The sequence below is a fragment of the Hippocampus guttulatus genome, chromosome 13, assembly GCF_054856545.1.
Source record: "Hippocampus guttulatus isolate MCC_2025c chromosome 13, RoL_Hgut_1.0, whole genome shotgun sequence".
Lineage (NCBI taxonomy): Eukaryota > Metazoa > Chordata > Actinopteri > Syngnathiformes > Syngnathidae > Hippocampus > Hippocampus guttulatus.
In genome coordinates, this window is record NC_141273.1 from 13312210 (window position 1) to 13338057 (window position 25848).

At 43.9% G+C, this 25848-nt stretch overlaps 1 protein-coding gene across 9 annotated transcripts in view; it reads left to right on the top strand.

Annotated features, from left to right (window-relative positions):
- Positions 1 to 1436: 1436 nt before the first annotated feature.
- The window catches only part of meis2a (Meis homeobox 2a), a 102741-nt gene continuing 78329 nt past the window's right edge, over positions 1437 to 25848 (top strand). For 7 of the 9 annotated variants that reach the window (XM_086126862.1, XM_086126864.1, XM_086126863.1 and 4 more), the window contains exons 1-7: positions 1437 to 2338; positions 2487 to 2713; positions 3654 to 3795; positions 3896 to 3946; positions 4126 to 4176; positions 4664 to 4813; positions 17098 to 17212. In XM_086126862.1, coding sequence (XP_085982988.1) covers positions 2327 to 2338; positions 2487 to 2713; positions 3654 to 3795; positions 3896 to 3946; positions 4126 to 4176; positions 4664 to 4813; positions 17098 to 17212 — 748 coding nt within the window. In that variant the 5' untranslated portion in view covers positions 1437 to 2326. The remainder of the gene's footprint in view (positions 2339 to 2486; positions 2714 to 3653; positions 3796 to 3895; positions 3947 to 4125; positions 4177 to 4663; positions 4814 to 17097; positions 17213 to 25848) is intronic. The other 2 variants (XM_086126866.1, XM_086126870.1) reach the window with 1 other exon arrangement.

Genomic DNA, 25848 nt, shown 5'->3' on the forward strand with positions numbered 1-25848 from the left:
CAAGTGGGGAGAAGTGACATTTGCAGCCATCTTTTGTTGTTTCCACTAAATTCGAACACCAGAATCGGATTCGGAATCATCTTTTAAGTGCTATGAAGTACCCGCAATTGTAACAAGTGACATTTTCAACCATGTTGTGGTTGTTTGCACACCACAATTGGAAACCAAATCATTTTTAGAGTGTAAAAAGAAATCGGAAAGGTGTCATTTGCGGCCTTAGTGAGTTTGATTTCACCAGAATGTGAATCAGAATGATCAACACAGAAGTCACTCCAATTTAAAATATAACTTTCTTAGCCATAATTTGTCCATTTTAACATTCAAATCGAAATCCCCAATCACGTTTAAAGCAAAAGAAAAATTCGGCACAGTGGTACGAAAACGACAGTCTCGCCGCGTTGTCCGTTGGTTCCATTTGAACATGGGAATCATCTTCGTTGGCCGTGTTTCGAAAGACGTCACTACAAGTGGAAAAATGTGCTGTTTATTGCTGTGTTTACTACATTTTAGCCTCAGATTCATCATCATCTTATTGGCTGAGTTTTAAAAAGAAGTCGGTGCGCATGGAAAGAGTGACTGATGCCTGTGGACATTTACGGCCGCGCTCTTGCATATGGGAACTACATTTTAACATCAGAATGATCTACGTTCGCTACATCGCATCCATATGATTCCGGTTTACATTTTTACATTGCAATCATCTTAAATGGTCACACAGCCATACGACTGATATTATTACTACTTGTTAATATCAGGGTGTGATGCGGTGTGTACTGTATTTTAAAATGTTACTCAACATTCATTGATAACATTTTAAACCCCCACCCCGGGAGTCTGATTGTTGTACTATCGCTACGTTTACTACATAATACTATCCAGACTTGGACGCTTTTGTCACCGTACCGCTTACTACCTTGAAAACATGATCAGAATTGCTTTTAATGGCGCCCATTCGCGATTGCCAAATTTGACTATGTATCTCAACATATATGTTTCGGAATACTACTACAGTATCATCGAAGAAAAGTCATTAGCAGCGGTAGTGTTACTTTTTACACTACGGCCGCTTTTTAGGAGACAAAACCAGTTTGTTACCTTTGGGTTGTACTTGGGAGAAATGTCACATTTAAAAAGAAAATGTTAGTCACTATATATGTATGAATGTGTAATAGATCGATATAATATGGTTTATATTTAAGTATGTATATCATGTATACACGAATGTGCACATACGTGTGTGCATGTAGTGAGTGTCGCATGTTGCAGAAGTGTGCGGTGTTGTGTTGCTGCTGTCCAAATCCCCAAAAGTATTTTGGGTGGGTGGGGAGAGAGAGTTTTGGAAAGTGAGGGGGGGGGGGAGAGAAGGAGGAGCAGGTTAGTGTGTCTACGACTACACACGGTACACACACACATTAGGAGGAAGAGTGGGTCTCTCCTCTCTCTCGCGTGGGAGAGCTCTTCGCCTCGCCTTGGCGCAGCACCACTGGCTGGGGCCAGCACGCCACTTCCGGGATCCGTCATTGCGCTCGCCCACCGCTCGGTGCGCTCGGCGCGCTCACTCAGTGTGTTCGGAGGACGCGAGCCGGCCGCCAAGCTTGACAACACTCGCCGACACTCATTCTCTCACCAGCCAGCTACCAAGCCAGACAGCACCAACCAAGCAAGCGACGGACCCGGACAGACATTTCTTTTGAATTTTCTTTTCCCGGTTGTTTTTTTTTTTTTTTTTTTTTTACCCTCCTCCCTCGCCGTCCGCTTGTGCAAAAAGTCCACACTGGGGCGAAGCAGACATTTAAAGGAGACAGAGCGAAGAGGACTTACGGGGAGGGGGAGGACACCGAACTAACGCGCACGGCACCCGAAAAAAAAAAACCAAGAAGGGAGAGGGTGAGCGAGGGAGAGAGAGAGCGAGAGAGAAAACTTGAACATCATCGCCGAGCGTCATTCATTCATTACCTTGACAACCTCTGGCTTTGATTGACAGCCGGAGTGGCAAAAAGCCATGATAGAAGCGACAGTTGACTTTACGCGCCGCTCGTTGATGGGCCAATTGTAAACCTTCCAACGTATTTTTTGACACTTTTTTTTTTTTAAGTTGAATATTTTCCTTGGGAGGACAATCGGATGCGACGATTTCGGCGCAACCGCTCCGGCGAATAGGACAATTCGCCCAAACAAAACAAAACAAAAAGTTAGTCGACAAAAGGAGGAGGCAAGAAAGAGCTGGGATTTTTTTTCCACGCGGACGAGAGGGATACTAAATATCGCACAAAGCAAAAAAAAAAAAAAAATCAGTACGGCATATTAGGGAGTTTATCGGAGCCTGATGGCGCAAAGGGTAAGTACTGTTCCACTGCACTTCTCCGTAAACATCCCACCACGTTTTCGGATCACCACCACCGCCACCAAACTCCACCGGGGAAAAAAGCGCTTAAATGTCCCACAGCCCGGCGCTAACTTCTATCCCGTTCCGTCCGCTCCCTCAGTACGACGAGCTGGCCCACTACGGGGGCATGGACGGCGTATCGGCGTCCATGTACGGGGACCCGCACGCACCCCGGCCGCTCCCGCAGGTCCACCACCTCAACCACGGACCGCCGCTACACGCCAGCCAGCACTACGGAGCCCACGCTCCCCACCCCAACGTCATGCCCACCAGCATGGGCTCGGCCGTCAACGACGTCCTAAAGAGGGATAAGGACCAGATTTATGGGTAAACTGTGCATGTTTTTTTTTTTTTTTTTGCATGCTACAATCTTTATTTTGGTCTCAAATTGGAGCGGACACCTTTTGCAGGGTTTGTTTGGAGGGCTTGAAACGCTTTTGGTCACAAGTCTAAAAAGAGTACCAAGCTCTTAAAATGTAGCGTGTAAAATAAATGACATGACAAGCAATTCCCCAGTAAGAAGAAAATAGAAATATGATTTATGCCACTTTATAAAATATACTTCTAGATTAGAGTGAGAGTGTCGCGCAAATCACAAATTACGGCGTTGTGGAATCTTCATTTTTTTAAAAAATGTGTACGTGCAATGGCGTAAACGTTCTCAGTGTGAATGTACGGGTTTTTGTAAATAACCTTGTGCTCTTGTGCTCACTTTTGAATCTTTTTCATGCAAACGTATTTTTAGGTGTATGTAAAATGCACAGCTCCAATTAAGTTGACATGTTTCACCACATTTGTGATTTTACCACGCAAAAGCGAGTGCGCAGACTCGTCAGTTAAGAATTGTATTTTCAGCTTTCAGCGCCGCACGCAAATTTCAAAACTTCCTCCGTGCCTGATAAATATACACAAAAATAATAGTCGAGACTCTTTGCCCTTAATTCTACCCGCCCGCGCGTGTGTGTGTGTGCGCGTTTCACTTTTGTGTTGCACTTCTCACGCTTGTCACGGTGCACTTAAGAAAACGTCAGTCTCCGCCATGCGGATCAATCAGAGGTTAGAAATGTGGTTAAAAGCAGCTTATCATCATTTAGAAAAAAAAAAGAAATAGCACCGTGCGGGCTTTTAAAAGCATGTAGTAGTTTTTTTTTGAGGGGTGTATGAAAAAAAAAAGTGTTTGGGTGCAGGTTGGATGCATGCTCCAGCGTTACCGACACACTGCTCGGTGCTCAGTCCGTGTTTTCTCGCCCCCCCTCCTCCTGTGCAGGCATCCTCTCTTCCCGTTGCTGGCTCTGGTTTTCGAGAAGTGCGAACTGGCGACGTGCACGCCGAGGGAACCCGGCGTGGCCGGGGGAGACGTGTGCTCCTCGGACTCCTTCAACGAGGACATCGCCGTGTTCGCCAAGCAGGTCCACAACCCACACGAGCACGCAAATGGGGATTTATTCCAATGCAAGACATTCAACGCACAGATATTCACCGAACTTTTCCTTATTGTTTGACTTTTAGGTCCGAGCAGAAAAACCTTTATTTTCATCGAATCCAGAGTTGGACAATTTGGTAAGTCCACTTCGCAGTGTCCATGACGAACTCATTATAGATTTCGAATGTAAAATAAATAAATAAATAATTGTGGCAAGTGGTTTTAAAGATCAATATAAATTGCATCCAATGATTGTCATATTATAACGAGTCTTCATTTTACTGATGGGTGTTATTGTTATTTGCATGTGTTTCAGATGATACAAGCCATACAAGTATTACGGTTTCACCTCTTGGAATTAGAAAAGGTAAAAAGAAAAATCTTGCGTGAGAATGAGAACATGCACGTTTTTCTTTCTTTGATTTTGTTGAATATAAAGCTGGTCTGTGGACGACGCTGCGGTGTTTCGGAATAAATATGACATTTATAAATAAATGTCATATTTAATGCAGGCCAGCTATTTCAGCAGCTCAAGTAACAACTGGCGCTCAATTAAGCCCCTTTGGTCCACGTTATTGATCCGCATGCACGTATCTGTTTTCAACCGCTTGCGCCCCAGCGCTTCATTTGGATTTTAGATGATGATTTTATCCTTATTTGTCTTTTATTTGCTCGCGCTTGTTACGCTTTAACTTGTTGCTGCATGTCTCGGGAGAATAATCACAAAGCAACAGTTTGCTTATTGTTTGCAACCCCCATTTAATTGGCGTTATTGTCGGATCGCTTCGAGCGTTCTCCCCACATGCTGAAAACAAAAATCGTCGTAATTGGATTTATTTATTTTTTCCTTCAAGGTTCACGAGCTTTGTGACAATTTCTGCCATCGGTACATCAGCTGTTTGAAAGGAAAAATGCCAATAGATTTAGTGATTGACGAGCGGGATGGAAGTTCCAAATCGGACCACGAAGAGCTGTCCGGCTCGTCGACGAACCTCGCTGATCATGTAAGTGAACGCACCACTTTCTGATGCATGTACGTGCGTGTGTGTGTGTGTGTGTGTGTGTGTGTGTTGAGCTTTTTTTTTGTCATTGTTTCGTGAGCGGAACGCGTACTGAGACGCAACCACTGTCTTGTCATCTATTGCAAGTGTGAGTTTTGAGCCCACCCTCGACGCGGTTTGTAAGATATTGATTTCACAAAAGACTTGGTTGATGTTGTACCTCAACGCCCCATCTCTTACTCGTTCTATACGAATCGAACGTGTGTGTTTGTGTGTGCGCATGCGTTAGATGTCGATTTGAAATTTGTTTGGGGATCTTGTCGATTACTTTTCTCGTGTCTTGCCCGCAAAGCGGCTACACGGCTCGTGGAATCTCGTTTGAGTTAGTTTTTAATTGTTCAGAAACCTTGTCGATCTTGGACGTGAACGCAGCGTTCCCTTGCCGTCTCCGCTTTCCGCTTGTCTTGAACGCAACACGTCTTGTTGGCTCTGAAATTCTTTTAAGTGTTTGGCCTACATATTGAGTCTTAAATGGTGTGCGCGCTCGTTTCTGCATGCGGGATGTGCCGGTGGGGTCAAAAGCTAAACGCGCTACAATTGCCTTAGTTATTGTTTTTAAGTCTTTTGATTGGGTGCGCTCATGCGTGCGTAATGCGAGTGTATTTGTGTGTCTGTGTGTGCGCGCACCATGGAGAGACAATTACGCGTTAGCCGCTAAGCTTTAGCTGTAGGCCACTATAAAAAAAAGAAAGGGAAAGAGTTAAGGGGGGCTTTCCACGCGAGGAGGCTGTGGGAGTGTTGCAAAGCTGCTGTGGATCGTCTCCGCAGAGGTGCACGAAGGTTGTGTGTGTGCGTGTGTGCGTGTGCGCGTGCGTGTGTGTGCTTGCCTATAATGCAACGCCAGGCATCAATGTCAAGTTCACATTGCATATGATGCTTCTCTCAGAGACCACCCCTCCCACTGCCGCTGATGTTAATGTGTTTAATTGTTTCCTATTGATTACTCCTGTATTTCTTTATTTATATTTTTTACACTGCAGTGTGCAGTTCTCCTTCCACTCCTCCCGCCTTTGCCTCTCCCTTTTAGTTTTATGACTGGAGGCTCCTTTAATGCTGAATTCAATTAGAAACACCTATAGCGCAGCAAGCAAGCAAGAAGCTTGACATGCGAATGCATTTCTGGCTGTGTTGTTATCATCACCATTCTCGTTGTTATTATTACTGCTGAGTCCACGCATATGAGTTGAATTGATAAAACTAATGTTTTGCTTGCGACCAAGTCACTTGCTCAATAAGAAGCATATTCGCAGCACAGTCGCTACTGGGCTTGCATCTGTCAGCTTGGGCTTCAGGCCGCACACACACATACACACACAGGCGCTCACGCACAGAGGTACACGACCGTGTTGTATTCACAAGCTTGGCCATATTGTGGCCCTCGTTACAAAAAGTCACCAAATGAAATATGTCATTGTTTTATATTGCCCATACTTACAGTAAGTCGGGGAGAAGCCGCAGTGATTAGGATTCACAATAATGCTTCATGAAATAAGTTTGTATTGTTATCAAGTGCTAAGAGCTGACCAGTGAGTGGCTTTTACATTTTCCAAATAGTGAGCCCGCATTTAGCTTGACTGATTTACTACTTCTGTATGTTACATATACACAGCAGCTCTTAAATTATATTTATTCCTTTTACTTATAATGTATTTTAGTCTTAAAAAGCATAAACTCACCTAATGGGTAAGTAGTGTCGCCCAGTCCTCAACTTACTAAATAGTGAACCACTATACCATTCTTTAATCGTACCTGTCATTATAGCACATCCTTTTTTACAATTATATTTATTCCACTTACTTAACCTATTTTAATTTTAAATGGCATCAAGTGGATAAATGGCACGGCTCTAGCAGCAACTTGCCAAATAGTGAACCCACATTTAGCATTATTCATTCATTCATTCATCTTCCGAACCGCTTGATCCTCACTAGGGTCGCGGGGGGTGCTGGAGCCTATCCCAGCTGACTCCGGGCAGTAGGCGGGGGACACCCTGAATCGGTTGCCAGCCAATCGCAGAGCACACAGAGACGAACAACCATCCACGCTCACACTCAAACCTAGGGACAATTTAGAGTGTTCAATCAGCCTGCCACGCATGTTTTTTGGAATGTGGGAGGATATTGATTCATTAATCCTAAATGTCATTATATCACACCTTTTTAGTTATGTTTCACACTTACTTACAATATAGTATGAAATGACATTAAGTCATCGAATGATTGAGTTGTGTTGCCCTAAACACTAACTTGCCAAATAGTGAGCCAGTGCTGACCGTAGTCATTTTTAAACTGTTAAACCCAAGTAATCATATTTGGTTAAAATGGCCATTATAATATATCTTTTTAAGGTGACTATTCATGCAAATGGTTTAATGAAATATTTTGAAACCATATTAATACGGTGCCTCATCATTAAAATGTTCATAAATAGTGACGTTTTCTGATATACTGGACTACAAACTCATCTGGAATGATTGACATATAACAAGCATGAAATCACGAACAGTGAGCCTGCACTTTGTTGTTGTGCATAGTCATGTTTATGAACATTTATAAAGCGTTTATTACATTGTTATTAACGTTTAGAAACACTTGATTAACCCCTATTTAAGGTGCTACCCAGAAAACATGAGATACATTTTCACATATTTAAACATGGGGGAGTTATTCCTTCACTGTGACGCTGGTCAACTTTTTATGGCGACTACTTTGATTATAAAGGTGATTTGGATGCGAGTGGAAGTGCAATAAGCACCAATGTAAACATTTTCCAAAAAAACAAATCATGCCCAACTTGCATTACAATTAATTAATTCGTCATTTCCCAATGAATTGTCACCCCCAATTTTTCCCATACAGGGGTGCGAACGATCTGCGGATATGCTAATGAGCTCCGATCGAGATCCCTCACGTCCACTTTTCTCCGCTTTGCATTTTTAATCGGCGGAGCCCTCCCTGGGCGCCCGCGTCTCATGTGGTGAAAGTTGGTTTTAGTGAAAATGATGAGGAGGGTGCGTGTCTGCTCATGTTCTTTTCCTTGCCCCCCTCCCCTTTCCTCCTACCTGACAGAGCCACAAGAAGGCACACTTTTTATTTACACTTGGGCGCGATTGGATTACGGCGCGGGCGAGGAAAGGGGACGAGAGGCTTTCGCTGACACAGTTGATTTGGTGACTGTATCTACCAGTGGAGCCCACCCAGGATTTAACCCCCTCCCCTTTAGACGAACCCCATTCCCGTGAAAAACGCTCTAAAATAGAGGCGCTAGCTAGCTCTTGTGTCGTCTCGTAATGACATTTCCGCTCTGTTCTCCTGCGCCGCATTCAATTAGGCACAACTAAAGGGCTTTGAATCTGCTCGCTTGTGATGAGTCGCAGTGCCGTCTTACTTTTGAGGACCTTGCGGGGTTCTCGGGGCTTTGTTTTGGAGATCCTTCCTCGGAGCGGTAGATAGGAGTTCCCATGGAGGTTATGCTCCTGCTTATCTTGACGCTGTATGGCTGGAAAGTGGGGGGAGGGAAATGAGGGGGGGGGGGGTCGCTGTTTACATTGGATTTTTGGCAACAGGCAGGGAACTGGTTAAGACATTGTGAGCTCACTTGGAGGTGCAGTCAAGTGTGTTGCGATCGTACAGCTCGGGTCAGTTTGTTGCTTGATGTGGCCAGTAGGGGATGATGTCACAGCCTGGTAAAACAGATGACACCACGACATTGTTTTATGGCTTTATTGAAGTGGTTCTCAAATGTTTTACACCAAGTACCACCTAAAGAAAAAACAAAACATCCTCTATCTTGACCAACTTTAAAATACAGAAGCGTACTCGTCCCAAGTGTTCATTAAAAAATCCACTTCTTTTTCTAGTTTAAAAATATTTCCGCGCCCCAAATCAACATTGTCAAGCAAACAAAACGGCGCACCATTTTTATCCAGCGTTGTGTTGCTACAGAGTTGAGTCTCGCCTTACATTTCCCATTTGATTAGCGCTCCCAGGGCCTGTTGGGAGCCATATCTAATCTTCATGGCTGCAAGCGAGAGAGCGCGAGAGGGAGAGAGAGACTTTTACTCACTTGTTGCACACTGCGCACCCTCTCCCAGCACCTCTTGAAAAATGCTTTGCAATGCAGCTGCCACAAGGTCGTACACCGTGCAACTCACGTATGTTCAGTATGTGAGCTTGTTTTTTTATTTATTTTTTAGATAGAACTTTCTCAGGTAATGACAGACATCTCTTAACGTCGTTTGTCTGTTTTTATTTGCACCACTTTGCACCTTGAAAAAAAGAAAATGTCCCTCCGGTGAATCCCCTCAAGCATCGTCATCATTATAATAACTTTTTATTGAAGGTATTTGAAAAGGAGCCTTGATTTATTGAGGGGCAATTTTGGTAGGCTGTAATTTGTGGTGTATGAGCGCCTGAGGTAATGGTGCACAATCCAAATATAAAAAAAAAAAAAGTCAAGTTAGAAATGTTTGTTATTGTTGTGGGCTGTATGTGTGAATCTCTAGCTCTCTTATACATATATATATATATATATATTTAAAAAACTTTTTTTTTTTGAACAGCATTCAAACAGTGCAGTTAGAAGTTGCCCTCGGAGAAGGTTTGCAAAGCCGCCTTGCGTTGTCAGAATACAACCATGATGAATTATTAGCTGCCCAGTTAAGGAAGCCATTTATTAATTGTCATAATTGAAGGTGTGGGTGTTATAACACTCAGCGGTTCAATAGGGGCGCACATACACCTTTGTGAGCCATATGTAATTATGAAACGCTCCCCCACCCCTTCCGTGTTTATGCCATGTGGCAAGATGCGTCTTGAAATATTAGCCGGCATTATGATTTATGAGCCTATGTGTGTGTGCCTGCTTTGTTTGTAGTGTGTCAGCGGTTCCGTACACGATCAGCGGCGGATCCCCATGACCTCTCCACGCACACCACCTTCCCTTCCCTCCCTCCTCGCAACTTTCAGGGGAATTCGAGGGAAATTCAATGACGCCGCTAAATCAATTTGCGCCGAAATTTCAATGGATGCGGGCATAGCGCGCACGAAGCAGGTGTTTGGAAATGCGAGGTCAGGGATTCGTTCTCCTGCTTTTTTTGTTTCTTCATTATGATCGTCGGAGCTCTATAAAGTGGAACCGAATCTGATGCTGGTTGACTTTTAAGTTCCCATTCCAAAACAGTTTTCCCATAATTTGTGTTTAGTCAGGGTGTTCCAGGCTTTGCGTGTTTGTGACATATTTTCTGGTCCTACAACTGTCATCACTTTTGGGGCGTATGGATGTTCCGCCTCCATGGTTGTCATCCCTCATTCCCATCACTGGTATCCTTAAAAACAAAAACCAAAAGAAAAAAGACAAATGATGATCATCCTTTGAAGGATTTGTTATATATTTTCTAATCATATTTGTTATATTCATGGTAATCATCATCTTTGCCAGAACTCGTAGCTACCATAAAAAGCCCCCCAAAACCCCTAAAGAAAATCAAAATAATGTTCAACTCCAATTTTTGTTTTTACTTTTTGTCAGCCATTATTGTTATTGGTTCTATGGTTATCATCCTCTTTGCCATCAGCGGTCCCACCTTTCCGACCTCTGCATTAAGCAATGGCTATTTGAACACAAACAATGCAGCAACACATGTCGACAGACAATATGACAGAACTCACAGGCGTCTATTGTTCATAAATTTAGCAACCAAGGAATGCAGACCAGGAGCAGCACACTGTCACTGGGCATTGAAGTATGAAATCATGATGCATTCAGTTTTGTAATTACCATACTTTTTTTCTACAAAGTTCAATATTGTGCAGTGCTATTTTGCTTATTTTAAAACCATTTTTGGGGGGAAGGGGGAATATATATTTGTCAGGCTGTGTGGATTATTGGTATTTCGATGCATTTCAGTGGGCTAAAGATAATTATAGACACAAATGTTATGAGTTACAAGTATGGCCACGGAACAAATTAAAGCTCTAAGTCAAGGCACCAGTGTAATTACAACTTGTATTACGACAGCAAAAGGCAACCCCCCTGAGACTTTGCTCCTTTTGCATCCCCCCCCCCCCCCCCCCCTTCAATGTGTTGTGTGTTTGCACGCCGCCATTTCCCTCCATCTACCTCTTGTGCTTTTGAAGACAATTAGCACCGAATACGTTTCTCTTAATTACACCCTTTCTTCAGGGAATATTCGCAGCGTTCCCCCGTATATGCCCTCTTGTTGTTGTGCGTAGCTCCTGCCTGGCGCTCGTTCGCTTGTTGTGTCGATTGACTGTTTGGCTGACACGCACAACTTGTTTGAACTTTATCACACCCACAGGGCCCGCGACAAAATGCTTGTGTATGTTTGTGTTTGCGCGGCGTCTGATGATGATGCCGCCGCCGCTGCGCCCTCCTCTCTGAGAGGGGGCGCCGTAAATAATTGATGAGGGAAGGAGAAGGAGGGCTTTTGTCGAGTGCACAAAGTTACATCGTGCACTGTGATGTGTTTTGCAGGCAGGCTTGTGAATTAGCGGTGAATTATTATTATTATTATTTTTTTATTGTGGTTGTGCTCGTTGGCTCATGCTGTGTTGTTGTCTATGAGAGGTAAACATTTTTTTTGGGGGCGGGGGGGTGTTGCGGTGCTTTTCAACCGGGGGTCCGTGAGCCACAAAATGATTTGCAATACATTTTTAGGTTGTATCCTTTGCATCAGTGCATACCTGTATTTGGGCACCGGGATGCGAATCAAGCTAACAATGACTTCCCTCTTCCTTCGATTTGGGCCATTTTCTTATGTCTGTGATTTCATCACACAAATATTACAACCCTCAGTATTTTTAATGTATTTTTAAAATAAATCTATTATTTCAAGTCCAAAATTGACCAATGTAAAGTGTTGAAACCGACTTGCTCTCTTTGACGATGCAATGTTAGCGGTTGAACAAACTTGCGGCTTTTGAAAAGTGATGATTTTGAAGGTTTTTGAGGATTCCATCTGATGCCAGCAATACATTTCAAAGAATAAAGGCTTCCTCTTCAACTCAAAGGTGTAATATTAAAAACATTTACATTTGGATTGACTTCACTCCTGCTGGCATCATATTCCATTTGTGTGCAGCATAACCGCTAAATGCTGCCTCACCATGCTTGCTTTGAACTCTGGCTTCCTCTAATTGATTCAATGTAATGCTGAGCGAAAAGATTTCCGATTCCGAAAAGTTTTTTTTTACACTCTCGTAGAACAGTGTGGACTTGTTTAGCTTGATAACATTCGCCAATACACATCATACGTTGAAAAGTATGAAACCTTCGTGTAAATATTTGCTCTGCAATTAGCCGCTGTTTCAGCCTCCATAGTAGAAAGAAGTGACTTATCGTTGTACTGGAATGTGTGCAAATGTTTGGCCACTCGCGGTACAATGAGACCTCAGTGTTTCATTATTTTTCGACATTTCCATGATGAGTGAGTGATTCTGATAACACTAAAGGCACTTCGTTTTGATATCGACCCTGCTATGGTTGTGATTATGACAAGGATGCCTGGAAAGAAGTCTCCCCAGTTGGAGGAACCCCCCCCCCCCCCCCAAAAAAAAACAATCCAAAACTATCATTTCCCTTTCACAGCATTAACTGCAGTTTGCCTTTGAATTTGATTCAGTGGCGGCACCATTAAAAATGACACACGACTCGCACAATGATAGGTGAATTAAGTCTAATCGATTTTGCTGCATTAAGGCCGCGAAGAGGCAGGCCTCACTGGAGTGCGGCTGACTCTGAGCTTTCCAAGTGGAAGCCGGTCATTTTCTACCTCCCCCGCTGAGCCCGCCGCTGCTTAATTACATGCAAGCTGCCCTTCATCCCTCACGTGATGAAGACGCAACCGGATTATTTTGGGAAGCGTCCTGCTTTTACGCAGAGTTCCCACGGGCGCTTGAATGTTCGATCAAAACCAGCAATGCGCTCATCAACTGGGTGTGCAGATCCTGTGACTTTTTTTTTTTTAGGCATAATTATCAATTGGGGATGTGGATTGATTGCGTCATGAAGCCACCGAGGCGAAATGGAATGGTAGCCATGCAGACAATTGGCAAAATATTGGCATGGAAACAGGAGTTGGGAACATTCAAAAAGTCATCCATCCTGTGAAAACATTTTCAAAATTCAATGGATGATTGGCAACAAGTGCTTAAAAGACCGTTGAGTTGATCAAAAGAAAATAATAAAAAGTAATCCAGTAAAAATGAAGCTATCGAGCTCACTGAACAAAAATTTTCAAAAGTCATCTCGGAGATAGAGCCGGTGTTCACATATTTGCGATTTACATATTTGCAGCTTTTTCAATAGTTAGCAAAAAAAAAATCTTGTTGTTGAGCCAAACCCTTTTTTCCATTCATCAGTGTTTTTTGAAGATTTTTTTGGGGGGCGGAGCATTACATTTTTTCCCCTCAGTGCATTTCTTGGGCGTCAATAATATGCAGATTTTCACGATAGATAACCAATTAATCGTTTGAAAAATCTATAATTAATAGCAGAACTTTTTTTTGGTCCTTTAATGCTTACAACAATAAAGATATGAATTACTTAATAATTAGGGTGCATTTTTGTGTTATCCTATAATGTGTTCATTTATAAGGGAAAAAAAAATGCAAAAATAGGGAAGGGAAAAAACCCAGCAGATTTTTGCCCATTTTAATATTATCTGATTAAATCAGCTGACCGATTGATGAGTCAGGCCCTGGTTTCAACCCATTGAAAAGCAAGCTCGGACAAGCTGGAACGCTGCATGAACTCCCTGACAACAGACTTTAGTGAAGTGTATCAGAGCGTTTGGCCATCAATGGCCCAGAAAGTGAACTGAGGCGACGACCACTTTCCCCACTTTCCCCCTGGGCTCACTTTGAAGGCCCAAAACCTCTGCGCGGGGCTTCCTTGTCGCGCCCCTCTTGTGAGGAACCTTCCAAGCTCTTTTTTTTTTTTTTCCCCCCTCGCATAGCACCATCCAGTGAACAGCTGACGCTGAGAGAGCCTTGAATGCAGGCGAAGGCGGCGTTCAAGGGCCTTGTGTAGTCGTCTGCGCCCCCTTTAACAGATGAAAGGACCCTCGCTCGCTGCACAACAGGACCCGGCACCCAGAGGAGGCCGGCAGCCGCTCGTCTCATAGCCTCCATTTCCTCCCGCTAAAACTTCACATGATGCGGGACTGCCGTCCTCCAGGACAGCTCACTCCAGCACAGCCAGGCTCCTCAATTTAGATGATATTGTAAAAAAATATAGATATCTATTTTGCTGCATGTACAGTATCCTCCTTGTTTGAAAATACATGCGTCTAACAAAGTGGGGGGGGGGGGGGGTGATGGCATGGCGGGAATTGAGAAGTGGATTGAGGTTTGCGGGAAGCCCATGTTTGTTTGCCTTGGGCACCACTCAAGGGGCCCTCCACTGTCGGGGGTACTCGAGCAGCGTCAGCCTCACATTTGAATTTAAGTCACCAAGATCTTTTTTTCTTTCTTTCTTTTCACGACATCCCCAATGGTATCGGCTAGCGATTTTTGTGCGAGTGACGCCGTCGGTCAGTCTGAAATGGCGGAGGAAATTCCAACCCGAGTCTGCCGTCATGTGGCACTGATAAAGCCTTTCCTGTAACAGCCGGAGTAGCCGGCTTCCTCGTGGGCCGGGGAAGGAGGGAAGGAGGCAGAAGAGAAGGTAGGGAAACAAGGGGCGGGGGGTGAAGTCATCTTACGAGCCAGTTTGCACGTGGGCATGAAAACATTTATACCATAGCCGCCGAGATCATGAAAAAAATTCCCCTGCCCAACGATAAGACAGGCCATTTTGATGAGGGACTATGTACAGACGTGTTTTTCTTTATTTGTTTGGCAGTTGACAGCCAATTTACAGAATCACATTTGAACAATAGCGAACCCAATTTAGCACTTGTCATTGTCATGATTGGAATACGTTTAAATTTGAATTTTGATTGGAAGTATAACACATTTACAAAACCGCACATGCGTGTTGCCTGTTCGGTTCATTCTTTTGTACCTTTACGCTTTAAGTACTGAGCTAGCTATTTTACGGATGGAAAATGTGTTCCAATTTTGTGAGAATTTCTATTCAAATGTCAATGAAGAACTTTCAGGCATTTTCATACTTGCTTGGGGTCTCTTACCGACCTATTTGGCCATTAAACTAGCTGGTCCACGTTAAAGCTGCTGTTTCTATGTCGGAGGAAGCCATGACATTTTGGTTGAGGATGTGCAGTATTTGCCTTTGTTTGGCAGTTGACAACCAGTTGTTAATTCCTATTACCACCACCTACAATACTGGAGTGGAGCAGTAGTGACTGCAATGTATGAATGATTGAATTTCAAAAAGACAAACAAACAAATAAACAAGCACTAAGTGCTAGCCTTTAGTTGCTTAGCTAGCTGAGGCATGCGAAATTCCCTGTGGACCAAATAAGATGTTCCTGAATTTGTATAACGTTTAACTGTACCTTGACTCGAATTTCTAACCTTCATTTAACAGTCAAACAAGTTTATAAAAATATGTACTGTACTTGGTCGATTTTGCTTGCATACTGTATTAGTTATTAGCCGCTAAGCTAGGAAGATGGTATTCTGCCACTGACTTGTGTTATTGTTGGGCCTTGGCTGAGGCCTGCTCTCTCAATGAGTACCATTCCAGTTCTCAACCTACATTTATGAAAGTGAATGTCGCGCGCGTGTGTGTGTGTGTGTGTGTGTGTGTGCGTGTGTGTGTGTGTGTGTGTGTGTGTGTATTCCTTTTGAGCCTCTGTGGGCGTGTGCACATTTTTGGCAGATTAGCAGGAGAATCACTGTCATATCTTATTTTCACTCCTGACAGCGGTAATGATTAATGGCGGCTGTGGTGTGTTTGGACGTCTTACCTCTGTATTTCGCACTTGACACGGAAGTCTCGCTTGGTAGTGTTGTTACAACAATAACAAAAAAATAAATGCCAAACGTGAACTGCTGTGCATGTGTGTGTAGACAATTACTCAGCAGAGCTTGTCATGCAGGACGCAGCATTGCAAGCATTCTGTTCTCATGATTTAATGAAGCTCCTTGATTGCACATTTTTGACTGATCGCCAGATGCTGTAGTGCTTGTTTTTTTTTTGTTTGTATGCCATGTGTGTGTGTGTGTGTGTGTGTGTGTGTGTTGCTTGACGATCAGGAGTGTGTAAACCTTTGTGCACAAACGTCACATTTGATTTTTGAATTGTAGATGAGGGAAAAGTGGTTAAAATATTAACGTGAAATGGCTCTGGTAATTTTTTTCGTACCAGGAACACAAAATCAAGGATTAGATAAACAACATTCATTCTGCACAGTGCAACACATTAGATAAAATCAGCAGAGATGGAAACCGTTTCAATAAATAGTGAGTGACTAAAAGCAGAATAGATAGGTGGTGTCATGTACCATTCAGTGTAGAATCATGTCCAGGAAAACATGGAGACGTTAGATTAGTGTCTCACATACTGTACATCAAGCCCTTTGTAACTGGAAAAATCTTTTTTTTTTTTTTTATTAAATTAAAAACATAGGTACGCATTGTATCAGTTATCACTGTGTTAAAGGAACAAAACCAACTAATCATGAGATTCAGTGGATACTTACTGCAAATCAGTGTAACTTTTGCTGAGATAAGTTCAGGATTGCTCGACTTCCCTTTGGCATTTGACACTCTCATATCATTTTTGTGGCAAAAATGTGCTACTTTTCTTCATTTCTATGGCTATCACCCTCCAAGGATTGCTTGTAAAGATATGTTGTAACAAACAGTATGAACGTCTTTCAGACTTTGGACACCTTAGTGACGCCAAAAGGCTGAGAGTATTGCTGGACACACACACGCGCACGCGCACAGGGTGCGTTTTTGACCTCTGAAACCCTGAGAGTGGCTCACGAAAACCCTGTGATTCAGTCAAACCGAGGTTGACAACCACTGGATTAAGGCATATGTATCTCACAAACTAGCTAGATAACGAGCTATCTGTATGTCTAGCTAGCTAGCTAGCAGTCTGTTGAGCTAGGCTAAAGTAGACAGCTCGCTAGTTAACTAGCAATCTGTCGAGCTAGGCTAAAATAGACAGACCGCTAGCGAGCTAGTTAGCTTGCTAGATCAATTGATCCATCCTTCTACATGCCACTCATATGGTCTTCCTCTCTTTTTTCTCTTTCTCTGTTGCTGGTTAACTCGGTTGGAAAACCTCAGAATCCGGCATCCTGGAGAGACCACGATGACGCCACGTCCACGCACTCAGCCGGTACGCCGGGGCCCTCCAGCGGAGGCCACGCGTCGCAAAGCGGCGACAACAGCAGCGAGCAAGGTGAGTCCCATGTAGAGATGCATTAACACTAACACGTCCATTGGTATATACAGTATACTGTATGTACTACTACATGCCAAGTATCGTTCATATGCAGTGGGGAAATAAATACCTTCTAACAATATATATATATATATATATATATATATATATTAAATAACATAACAGTTTTGTGTTTTTTTTTTAAAGGATATACATGTCCTACATGCAATAGTGACACAACTGTCATTTGTCATGAAAACTAAATCGTATTAAATATCAATAGTGGCCAACTTCTTTTTATGCTTTATGATCATTGGGAGGAAACAAAAAAGGAAAATGTGCAAGCCCATAATTGACCTCACGACTCACTGCACTTGTCATTGAAATTAAGGCTGATGCCTGTAATGTTAAAATATTGAGTCGGGGGGGGGGGGGATGCTTGTAAAGGTTTTAAATTGGAACAGATAATTTAAATTTCCGCTATTTCCAAAAAAATCAATTCTCGACTGTATCGGACCTCAGCTGTTCCACTGCATATGAGCACCATCATTGACATCGAGATCCTTTTAATCGCCCATTTCCAGAATGCATGATGACATCCCAAGCCATCTCCCTTCCTTATGCGTGTTTGTATTATCCCTTCTTTTGACTGGCGTCCATGTCAACACAGTCACACCTAAAAACGAAGGCGCTTATCCACTTTTACAGTCAGACGCGAGCGACACACCCGAAAAAGAAGGGCTTTTCAGAAATTTTACTATTTTGAGACTTGAACAAAAACTGGTGACTAATAGTGCGTTTCTGCCAGTTCTCTCTCACATAAAAAAAAAGACATTAAGTTTGCTGCATACAACAGCCTATAATTACGCCATAGTGTTATCTAGCACACAACCTGCCAAACGGGAATAAAGCGTTTCAAAACAAACGTATTGGAATGTGTTACACATAGTGTGCGACAGTCACACATATCTGTCGCCATTCGCTCGTCACGCTCACTGTCGATTTTGATGCGATCACAGGCACGCCGGATAAAAATTGTTGATCACGCGCCAGTGTGGCCTAAAATGTGGATGTATTTATTTATTAGCGTGTGTGCCTTCTGGCATGTGTGCAGGCTTTTTGCACAAAATTTCATCACGTCGTCTCGACACACAAACAGACTCTTTGTAGACGCCAGAAGCAAGCGTGGCTATTGTATCGTTTTGCCAATAAGTGATCAAACATATTGATGGATAGCGCACGCAGCGGCGGAGCTGCTTTGAGACGAGCCATTAGCCAGCCGCAGACCTCTGTGGTCACCCGCATCGCGACTCGTCGGGCCTTAGGACCAGGAGATCACTTGACAACCATCGCGGGGGAATGTTATTGATCCCATTGTGGAGGGTTTTTCATTGTTGAACAATTGAATGTGATTTTCAGCTAAAATCACATCTGATTTAGGAGAAAGCTGACAATTATGAGGGAGATTCTTGATCTTTGGCTTGCAAAAGAATTGCTGCCTAGCTAACTTTTTGGGTTCAAAATGTTAGCATTTAAGCTAGCGCAACACACAATTTTGATAAACATTTTTTTGAGTGATGTTGACAAAATGGTGGAAAACTAGTGACATTTCACCGTAAGTTATGAATTTAACACTGTGCTGAGCACAGACTTCCTTTGTGACTTGAAATCAACCTTGCATTTGCAAAAAGGACTGGCCATAATCACCGAAAACATTTCCGATATGTATTTAATGTCTGGAAGGGTCGTCGATGCTGTGATCTGCTGCAGCAGAGCGGATGACTGCTGTGTGCAGGAAGCAGAGAGCAATGGGGATGGGACGGGTCAGGGAGACAGGAGAGAAACAAATGCACTGCCTATTGATTATCTTACACACATAAGTACAAGTGACCTGTAATCCACAGAGCACTTATCGACTCCTATCCGCACCGTATCCAGTAACAGCCGATCGATAGGAGGCCAAAGACAGTTACGGTATGGCACTTTGCGCCGGGCCAAGACCGACACCAACGCCTCATTCACATTGCCTGTCAATGATAATAATAATAATAATAATAATAATAATAATATTGGGCTCTTCATCATCATCCTTATCTTCCTCCTCCTCCTCAGACATATAACTAATTTTTGTACCTGTACTTTAGAAGGAATTAATACAATACAATACTTTCACAACAGCTGCGCTTTACAGAACAGTGAACATAAAAAAAAAATATGGTCATATAACACAACATAAGACATAGACAGTGCTTTAGTCATTAGGAAGATGTAATGATGAGAGGGTCATCCATGAATACCATGTCAACCCCTCCACCCAGTAAGCAGCAGAGAAGAAGAAGAAGAAGAAGAAGAGAAAGTCAGAAGGCTAGAAGGGCGCAAGAGGGGGGTCAGCTGATTTAATGGTCTAATGAGGCCGTCCTCCAGCCAGTTGTTTTGTGTGCGCCGCGCTCTGACCTTTTGCTCCACTCGGGAGCCCTGCCGCCTCATTTTTCACATTCTTGCAATTACGTTAACGCTTGAAGCGCTCGCTGACTCCCGACTCTGGCCCTTTTCCATTCCACCTCCCCGCCTGCCCCGCCACCGCGAGTACTACTCACTGCCCCCCTCCCCCGCCACCACCACCACCACCAGCACCCTTTCCCTCTGAACTCTATCTCCTGATACGTTCCCACATAAAATTTGCACTGCGCGCTCTCAAGTCCGCTGAGAAAATGCGAAATGTGTGCTTCGGCGCAGTAATGGGGTCTTTAACAGCTTGGCCCCTGTTAAAAGGGGTGAGAATGAGGATCAGGTATAATGGATGGGAGACGGCCACATGGGCATGGACTACTTTCTTCCAAGAGAAACAGTCACTTTCTCTTGCCAACTACTCGACACAAAGGTGTGCCTACGACCAAAATGGACGTTTGCCTAACATTGGGCAACCCATTGCACAGCGGTGTCCAAAGCCACACGCTAGAGCATCCTTATTCTACAACACTGTACTTTATAAAAAAAAAAAAAAATGTCATTATATGGAATTATATAGAATGTAAAGAAAACATCACGTGTGTCATGATAATTCAGTGTGTTCACAAGGGGGCAGTATGATACGTACGGACGTACTAAAGTAGTTTTCGATTTGATGATGAAACACAGAAGATCGTGAGCGCTAACTGTGTTAATATTAGTGGTTTTGCGCAGAGGATAAGGAATATATGCCAGTGGATTTTATATTCCGTCCGCATGTGTTGCTGCCGCTTGTCATCAGTTGTATGTTGTTTACAGGTTTATAATTATTGCAGCAGAGATGCTAGCTCAATTAGCCCTTTGATGACATATTGGGTTGTGAGTTAGCTTTAAGCTAGCAGACTTGGTGGTTCGGTTAAATATGCAATGTGTCTTTTTGTGTTTGTCTCACGACGACATTCAATGAAAGATGCCAAAATATTTTGCCCCCACTTTCCATTTGCAAACATATCACATTAATAATCTCCAAGCAAACGCTGCTTTGAACAACGTCAATGTCTTGTATCCTTCAATTTTTCTGTCTGCGGCCCTCGGAGGAAAAAGTTTGGACACCCTTGGCGTAGCACGAATCAGTGCACTCATCCTCCACTCGACCTCTCGCGTACAGGGGACCTCGAGATGCTTGCTGCCTGAGCGGTTCACCTCCGCCCAGGTCTCAGCGTCGAGCGTGGCTCTGAAGTGGTGCCAAAAAACAATTAAACAAGGGTGCGAGTGTGTTTCGCCACCTTCCTCCAGGAGCCGTTTATTGCCGAGCAGTAAAGGAAGGGGAGCTGCGCTCGCCTCGCTCGCAGAAGTCAGTTAAACTTCTGGCAATGCGCACATTTTTAACACTGACTTCAAGAAAATTGGGAAAATACAAACTCGGAATGAATCCATACACCTTCCAATTTAAAGTTATCGGTTATAGCACGCTCTATAGTCATGTTTTTAATCACGATTTAACCCGAAAGCCACATGGAAATATAATATTCATAAAAATGCCCGCATGTGTGTGCATTCACAGCTATGTTGTGCATAGTTAAAAAAACACCAAGTGGATCAGACGGCGTGCACAATAAAGTCAGCAGTTCATGCCTTGCCCTGCGCATCATTTTGATTAACAGTCTTTCTGGAAGGCTCCCAAGCTTATCTCCCAACATCAGTGGCAGGGAGTTAAACTTGATGAATGTGTGCTCTTCTCCTATGCGAGGCGCCCGCAATTGTGTGTTACCGCTACAACGCTGACGCACATTTGACAAACACCTTCCGACATACTCAGACACGAACGCTTAATCCCAAAAGCTGATTCAGAAACGGTAGGAAAGCATCAAGTCCACACTTGTAATTATTAGCTAGCTATGCACGAGGACTTGAGTGGTGAGCAAAAGCTTTTTCCTGCGGTTGGGGAAAAAAGTGGCAGAAAGCATTTTGTAGCATTTTCTCCGCAATTGAACAATCTCCACGCTTTTGTGGACAGACCGACTCCCAAGAGGGGGCCGGGATGGACGGAGCAGAAGTGTAGGGGGGACGCGCGGTCTGATGCTGTTGTGGTACATTTTCGGGGTGGCCCTCCCCTACTCTTCCAGACTATTTGCGGTGCAGTCACCTGCTCTGTTGATTTACGCCTGACAAAGTAACACAGGAACCAGTGCTTTTTGCTCTAAATGGACTACTAATACAGTTCTATAAATATTTTACCATTTACTGCACAATGCACTTGTCATTCAGTCAGCGCGTATTACTCATCTACGTGTAGCTTGGGTTTCTTCTGCATTCCTACACCGGATGAATAGATAGATAGATAGATACTCACCAAAACACTAGGATTCGATCAAAGACAGATTTGGACATAGTTAGCTTGCTAGCTAGCTAGCTAGCTGCATAAAATTAATTCATGAAAAATCAAACAATTTTCTCGCTAAATGAGTGATACCACGGCCCACTGAATCATTTGTCCAGAATCTTTCTGATGCAGATACATCCTTTCATATTTGATCTGTGAAAATTTAGCCGCTTAAAGCATCCGGTGATGGAAACATATCCAACCGAGATACATTATTGTCCCGGTGCATTTCACTCCACCATGAGAGGCGCTAACCGCCCGCTAACTCGCGAGTGAACATGCCCGGGGCTAGTTATAGTCTCTAAGTAACTCACAATTGCCCCGGAAAACCACTGATAAGAACAAAACTGGGAAACTAAAATGGTGAAATAGTTGAATGTGATGCTTCCACAACAGAGAACTACTTTTCCTCAGCGTACAACACTTAGACGTCATACATTAGGATGACATAAATGTTTTGGTGGAATTCAGTCAAAAAGTAACACAGAGGTAGTGTAACATATGACACTTTTTAAAGCGTATCATTGTGTTATTATCACAGGAACTAATGAAATGTAATCAAACATTTTGGAAGCAAGTTTCCCAACACCGCAGTGAAAGAAGAGAGGGTCATCATTCGTGTGAATGTGTGTGTGGGCATGCGTGTTCCCTCTAAGTGCCTGTTAGGCTTTAATTTAGTGTCGTAATTAAAGCTAAACACTGGCCCATAAACAACAGATAAACAATAAAGCAGAGCCAAGCCCCGCTGTTTCATGGCCCTCACTCCCAGCTGCTTGTGCACTGATAATCTTTACGCCGCGCGCTACCTCAGTCGACGCCACACACACACTGAAGAAACAAGGGCATGCATCTTTATGTACCGCTACTGTACGTGTGTGAGGGTTGTAAAAGAATACGCCGGTGTATTAAGTATTGACAACTCCCACCAGTCAGGGTGTGAACTGACGTATTCTGAACAGGACCTTTGTGAGCATATTCAACGTTGTGCTACATTTTCTTCAGTCGTTTGGATTTTGTATGAATTTTAAGGTTTCGAGAAACATTTCACCGTCGTTATTTGTTATACACTGTACATGCCAAGAAGTCAGTAGGGCAAGTTACTCTGATTAATAGTGAAACTTTAAAGATAACTTACAAACAAACCAAAAAAAACACGAAGCAAAAAATGATTTGCGTCAACGTTAGATTTAAAAAAAAAAACGTTGCTAAATTCACTTGGAGAAGAATGGACATCAAACTAAGTCTAATTACACAACTTATTGCGAGGAATCGCTTTCGTTTGCCCTTAAAACGTGACATTATGCACTGATTTTCAAACCATAAGAGGTTAACTATTAAAAATGATTTTCTGATTCCATCCAACCATCTGTTGTTACACCCCTAATCCAAACCTCCAGTTTTTCAAGTAAGCTTACTTGAATTCTCTACCCCAATTCTTTTTGGAATGCATTAGACGAAATGCAGATGACCATGCACCCTGTTGTTGTCACACGTTAGCATTGTGCTAATGAACAGAGTACAGCTTTCTCGTGTGTATGATGGCTTTGTTGGGAAAGGCCGGAGTTATTGTTGAAAGCTGAGAAGAGTTGAAGGGGTGAAAACGCGTTTAGCGGGGTGGTGGTGGTGGTGGTGGGAGTGGTGAGTGTGTGTTTGTGTGTGCGTGTGTGTTATACTTCCATGATCCCATTAGCATAAGAGAGGCTAAATTATTCATGTGGAGTGCTTAATCTATGGGGAAAAGTATAGTTAATGCACATAGTTTTAAAATGGATCCTGCCCTGCCTCTGCTCTAACACCAGATTCCTGCTGGATTCAGCATTCAGGGGCATTTACGGGAACAGCTACATGCACACACACACAAGCGAACACACACGCTGTGCTCGTCCGACATAGTGTGTGCGGGCACGGCAAGCTGCTCCGAAATCCCCTTCCTCGTCCTCCCCTTCCCACTCCCCCCCCCCCCCCCCCCCCCCCTCTCTTCTGGCTTTCTTTTGCCCCTCGCAGGACCGCAGACTACCTGGCCCTCTTCCAAAATGTGATTAAAGAGAATGATCAGCTCCCTCTGCTCCATTCTTCCTTCCTCCCTTCCGCTCTCTCTTTCTCTCCGGCTCTATCGTTCTTCCGACCCGCTGTTCTGTTCTGATAGATCACGTTAGGACAAACAAAAGACTATCAGGAGAGGGGGGGAGAAAAAATAAAAGAAACACTCCCTTTCTCTTTTAACGCGAGGAATACCTTCGCCCAACCCCTCCAGGCCCACCCGAACAAACGAACAGGCCGAGCCTAATCTGCAAACTCATGTTCCAACATGGGGAAGAAATTAGCCAGATTATTCTGACACCATTTGAGGAGAATGTCAGTCTGTTTTGTGCCACTCGGACTTCTGCGCTGCCGTTCCTCGTCTCCCCGCGTTTCCGCTTTTCTCCGCCGAGAAGTCAATGCCTCATTTTTTTTCAGTGAGTTGACCGTAATTAAGAAGCGAGGAGGAAACGGTGTTGCAGGGAAGTAATCACGATTGAACTACATTAGATGGTGCCTTTACACACCCGCGTTGCATCGCTGATTACCCGAGCGCCAAAGAGAATGCAAGGCGGGTGGGGGGGGGGGGCACGCACCGGGCTCTGATGTAATACGCCTAAAAGGGATTGGAGCCCCGAAGGGCATCTGGGCGTCCATTAACGCAGCCTCCTGTGTATTTTTCAACGGGACGATGAGGACGACGACGATGATGATGATGATGATGATGGCACTCCCGTCCTTGAGAGGGTGGTGGGGCGGGGGCGGGGGGGGGGGGGGTTAAGGGAGGGTGTTTTCCCTGGAAATTTTCTTGTTTTGTTTCAGCACGCTCTCGCCCCAAGGGGGTCAGCCAAGAAGTCGGCCTTTAAGAGGTGATAATCCAATTGCTCCAGTCCTCGCCAGATTTGTTTTGCCCCCCTCGCGTCTGGCGGCGTGTTTGTGTGTTTACATGGAGTGTAAGCACGCGTGCGGGGATGTAATAGACGGAAAATGGGAGGACGCGGCGGCAGGATGTCAAACAGCCCCCCCCCCCCCGCCCCCATTTTTTTTTTTTTTTTCGACTGGCCCCATTCTGGATCAGAGCGAGGTTACCGGGGCCAAGTGTGTCAAAGGCACACCTGCAGGGGGACGGCTTACACCGGCCTCAGTTTAAGGTGCGCTTAGTTTCACCCTGACTTCAAATGTTTTCTCTCGTGCTGCCCTTTTGTGCTTGACCAATGGGCCTTGCGCTCTTCTACTTTCTTTCCTTTCTTCCACCCTCCCTTTGACTCTTTAATCTCGCCCACTAACCCCGTAACCTCACTATTCTCCTCCTCCTCCTCGATGTCCAAACCCACATTGCAACCTTCCCAACAACAACAAAAAAGACAGCATGGAGTTGAGCAGGCAGGGGTGAAGTGGGACTGATTTTCAGACCTGGAGTTTCATGGTTCAGACTGGCCCACTTTAGTTCACGACCGTTTAAATGAAGAGATACAATTTAACTCTGATTCGTATATCCATCCAAAATAACTTACCTTTCCCTCCAACGATATTCCAAATCAAAATTACAATTGGTGAAATAGTTCAAATGGACAAAACTACCAAAAAAAAAGGATCAATCAGCAACATTTAGGCAGCTAACGCGGCACTTCCTGTTGTCTGAAACGTGTTCACACCACTTCCAGTGCACTACTTAGCGGACTGATGCTAACATTCCGATGGCCACACAGCAACAGCTACTGTCCTAGAGAAGCCTTTCCAAAGCATGCTTTGTTGCCACAACACTTGTGACTCTTTTATGCTTATTTAATTTCTTTCATGTGTT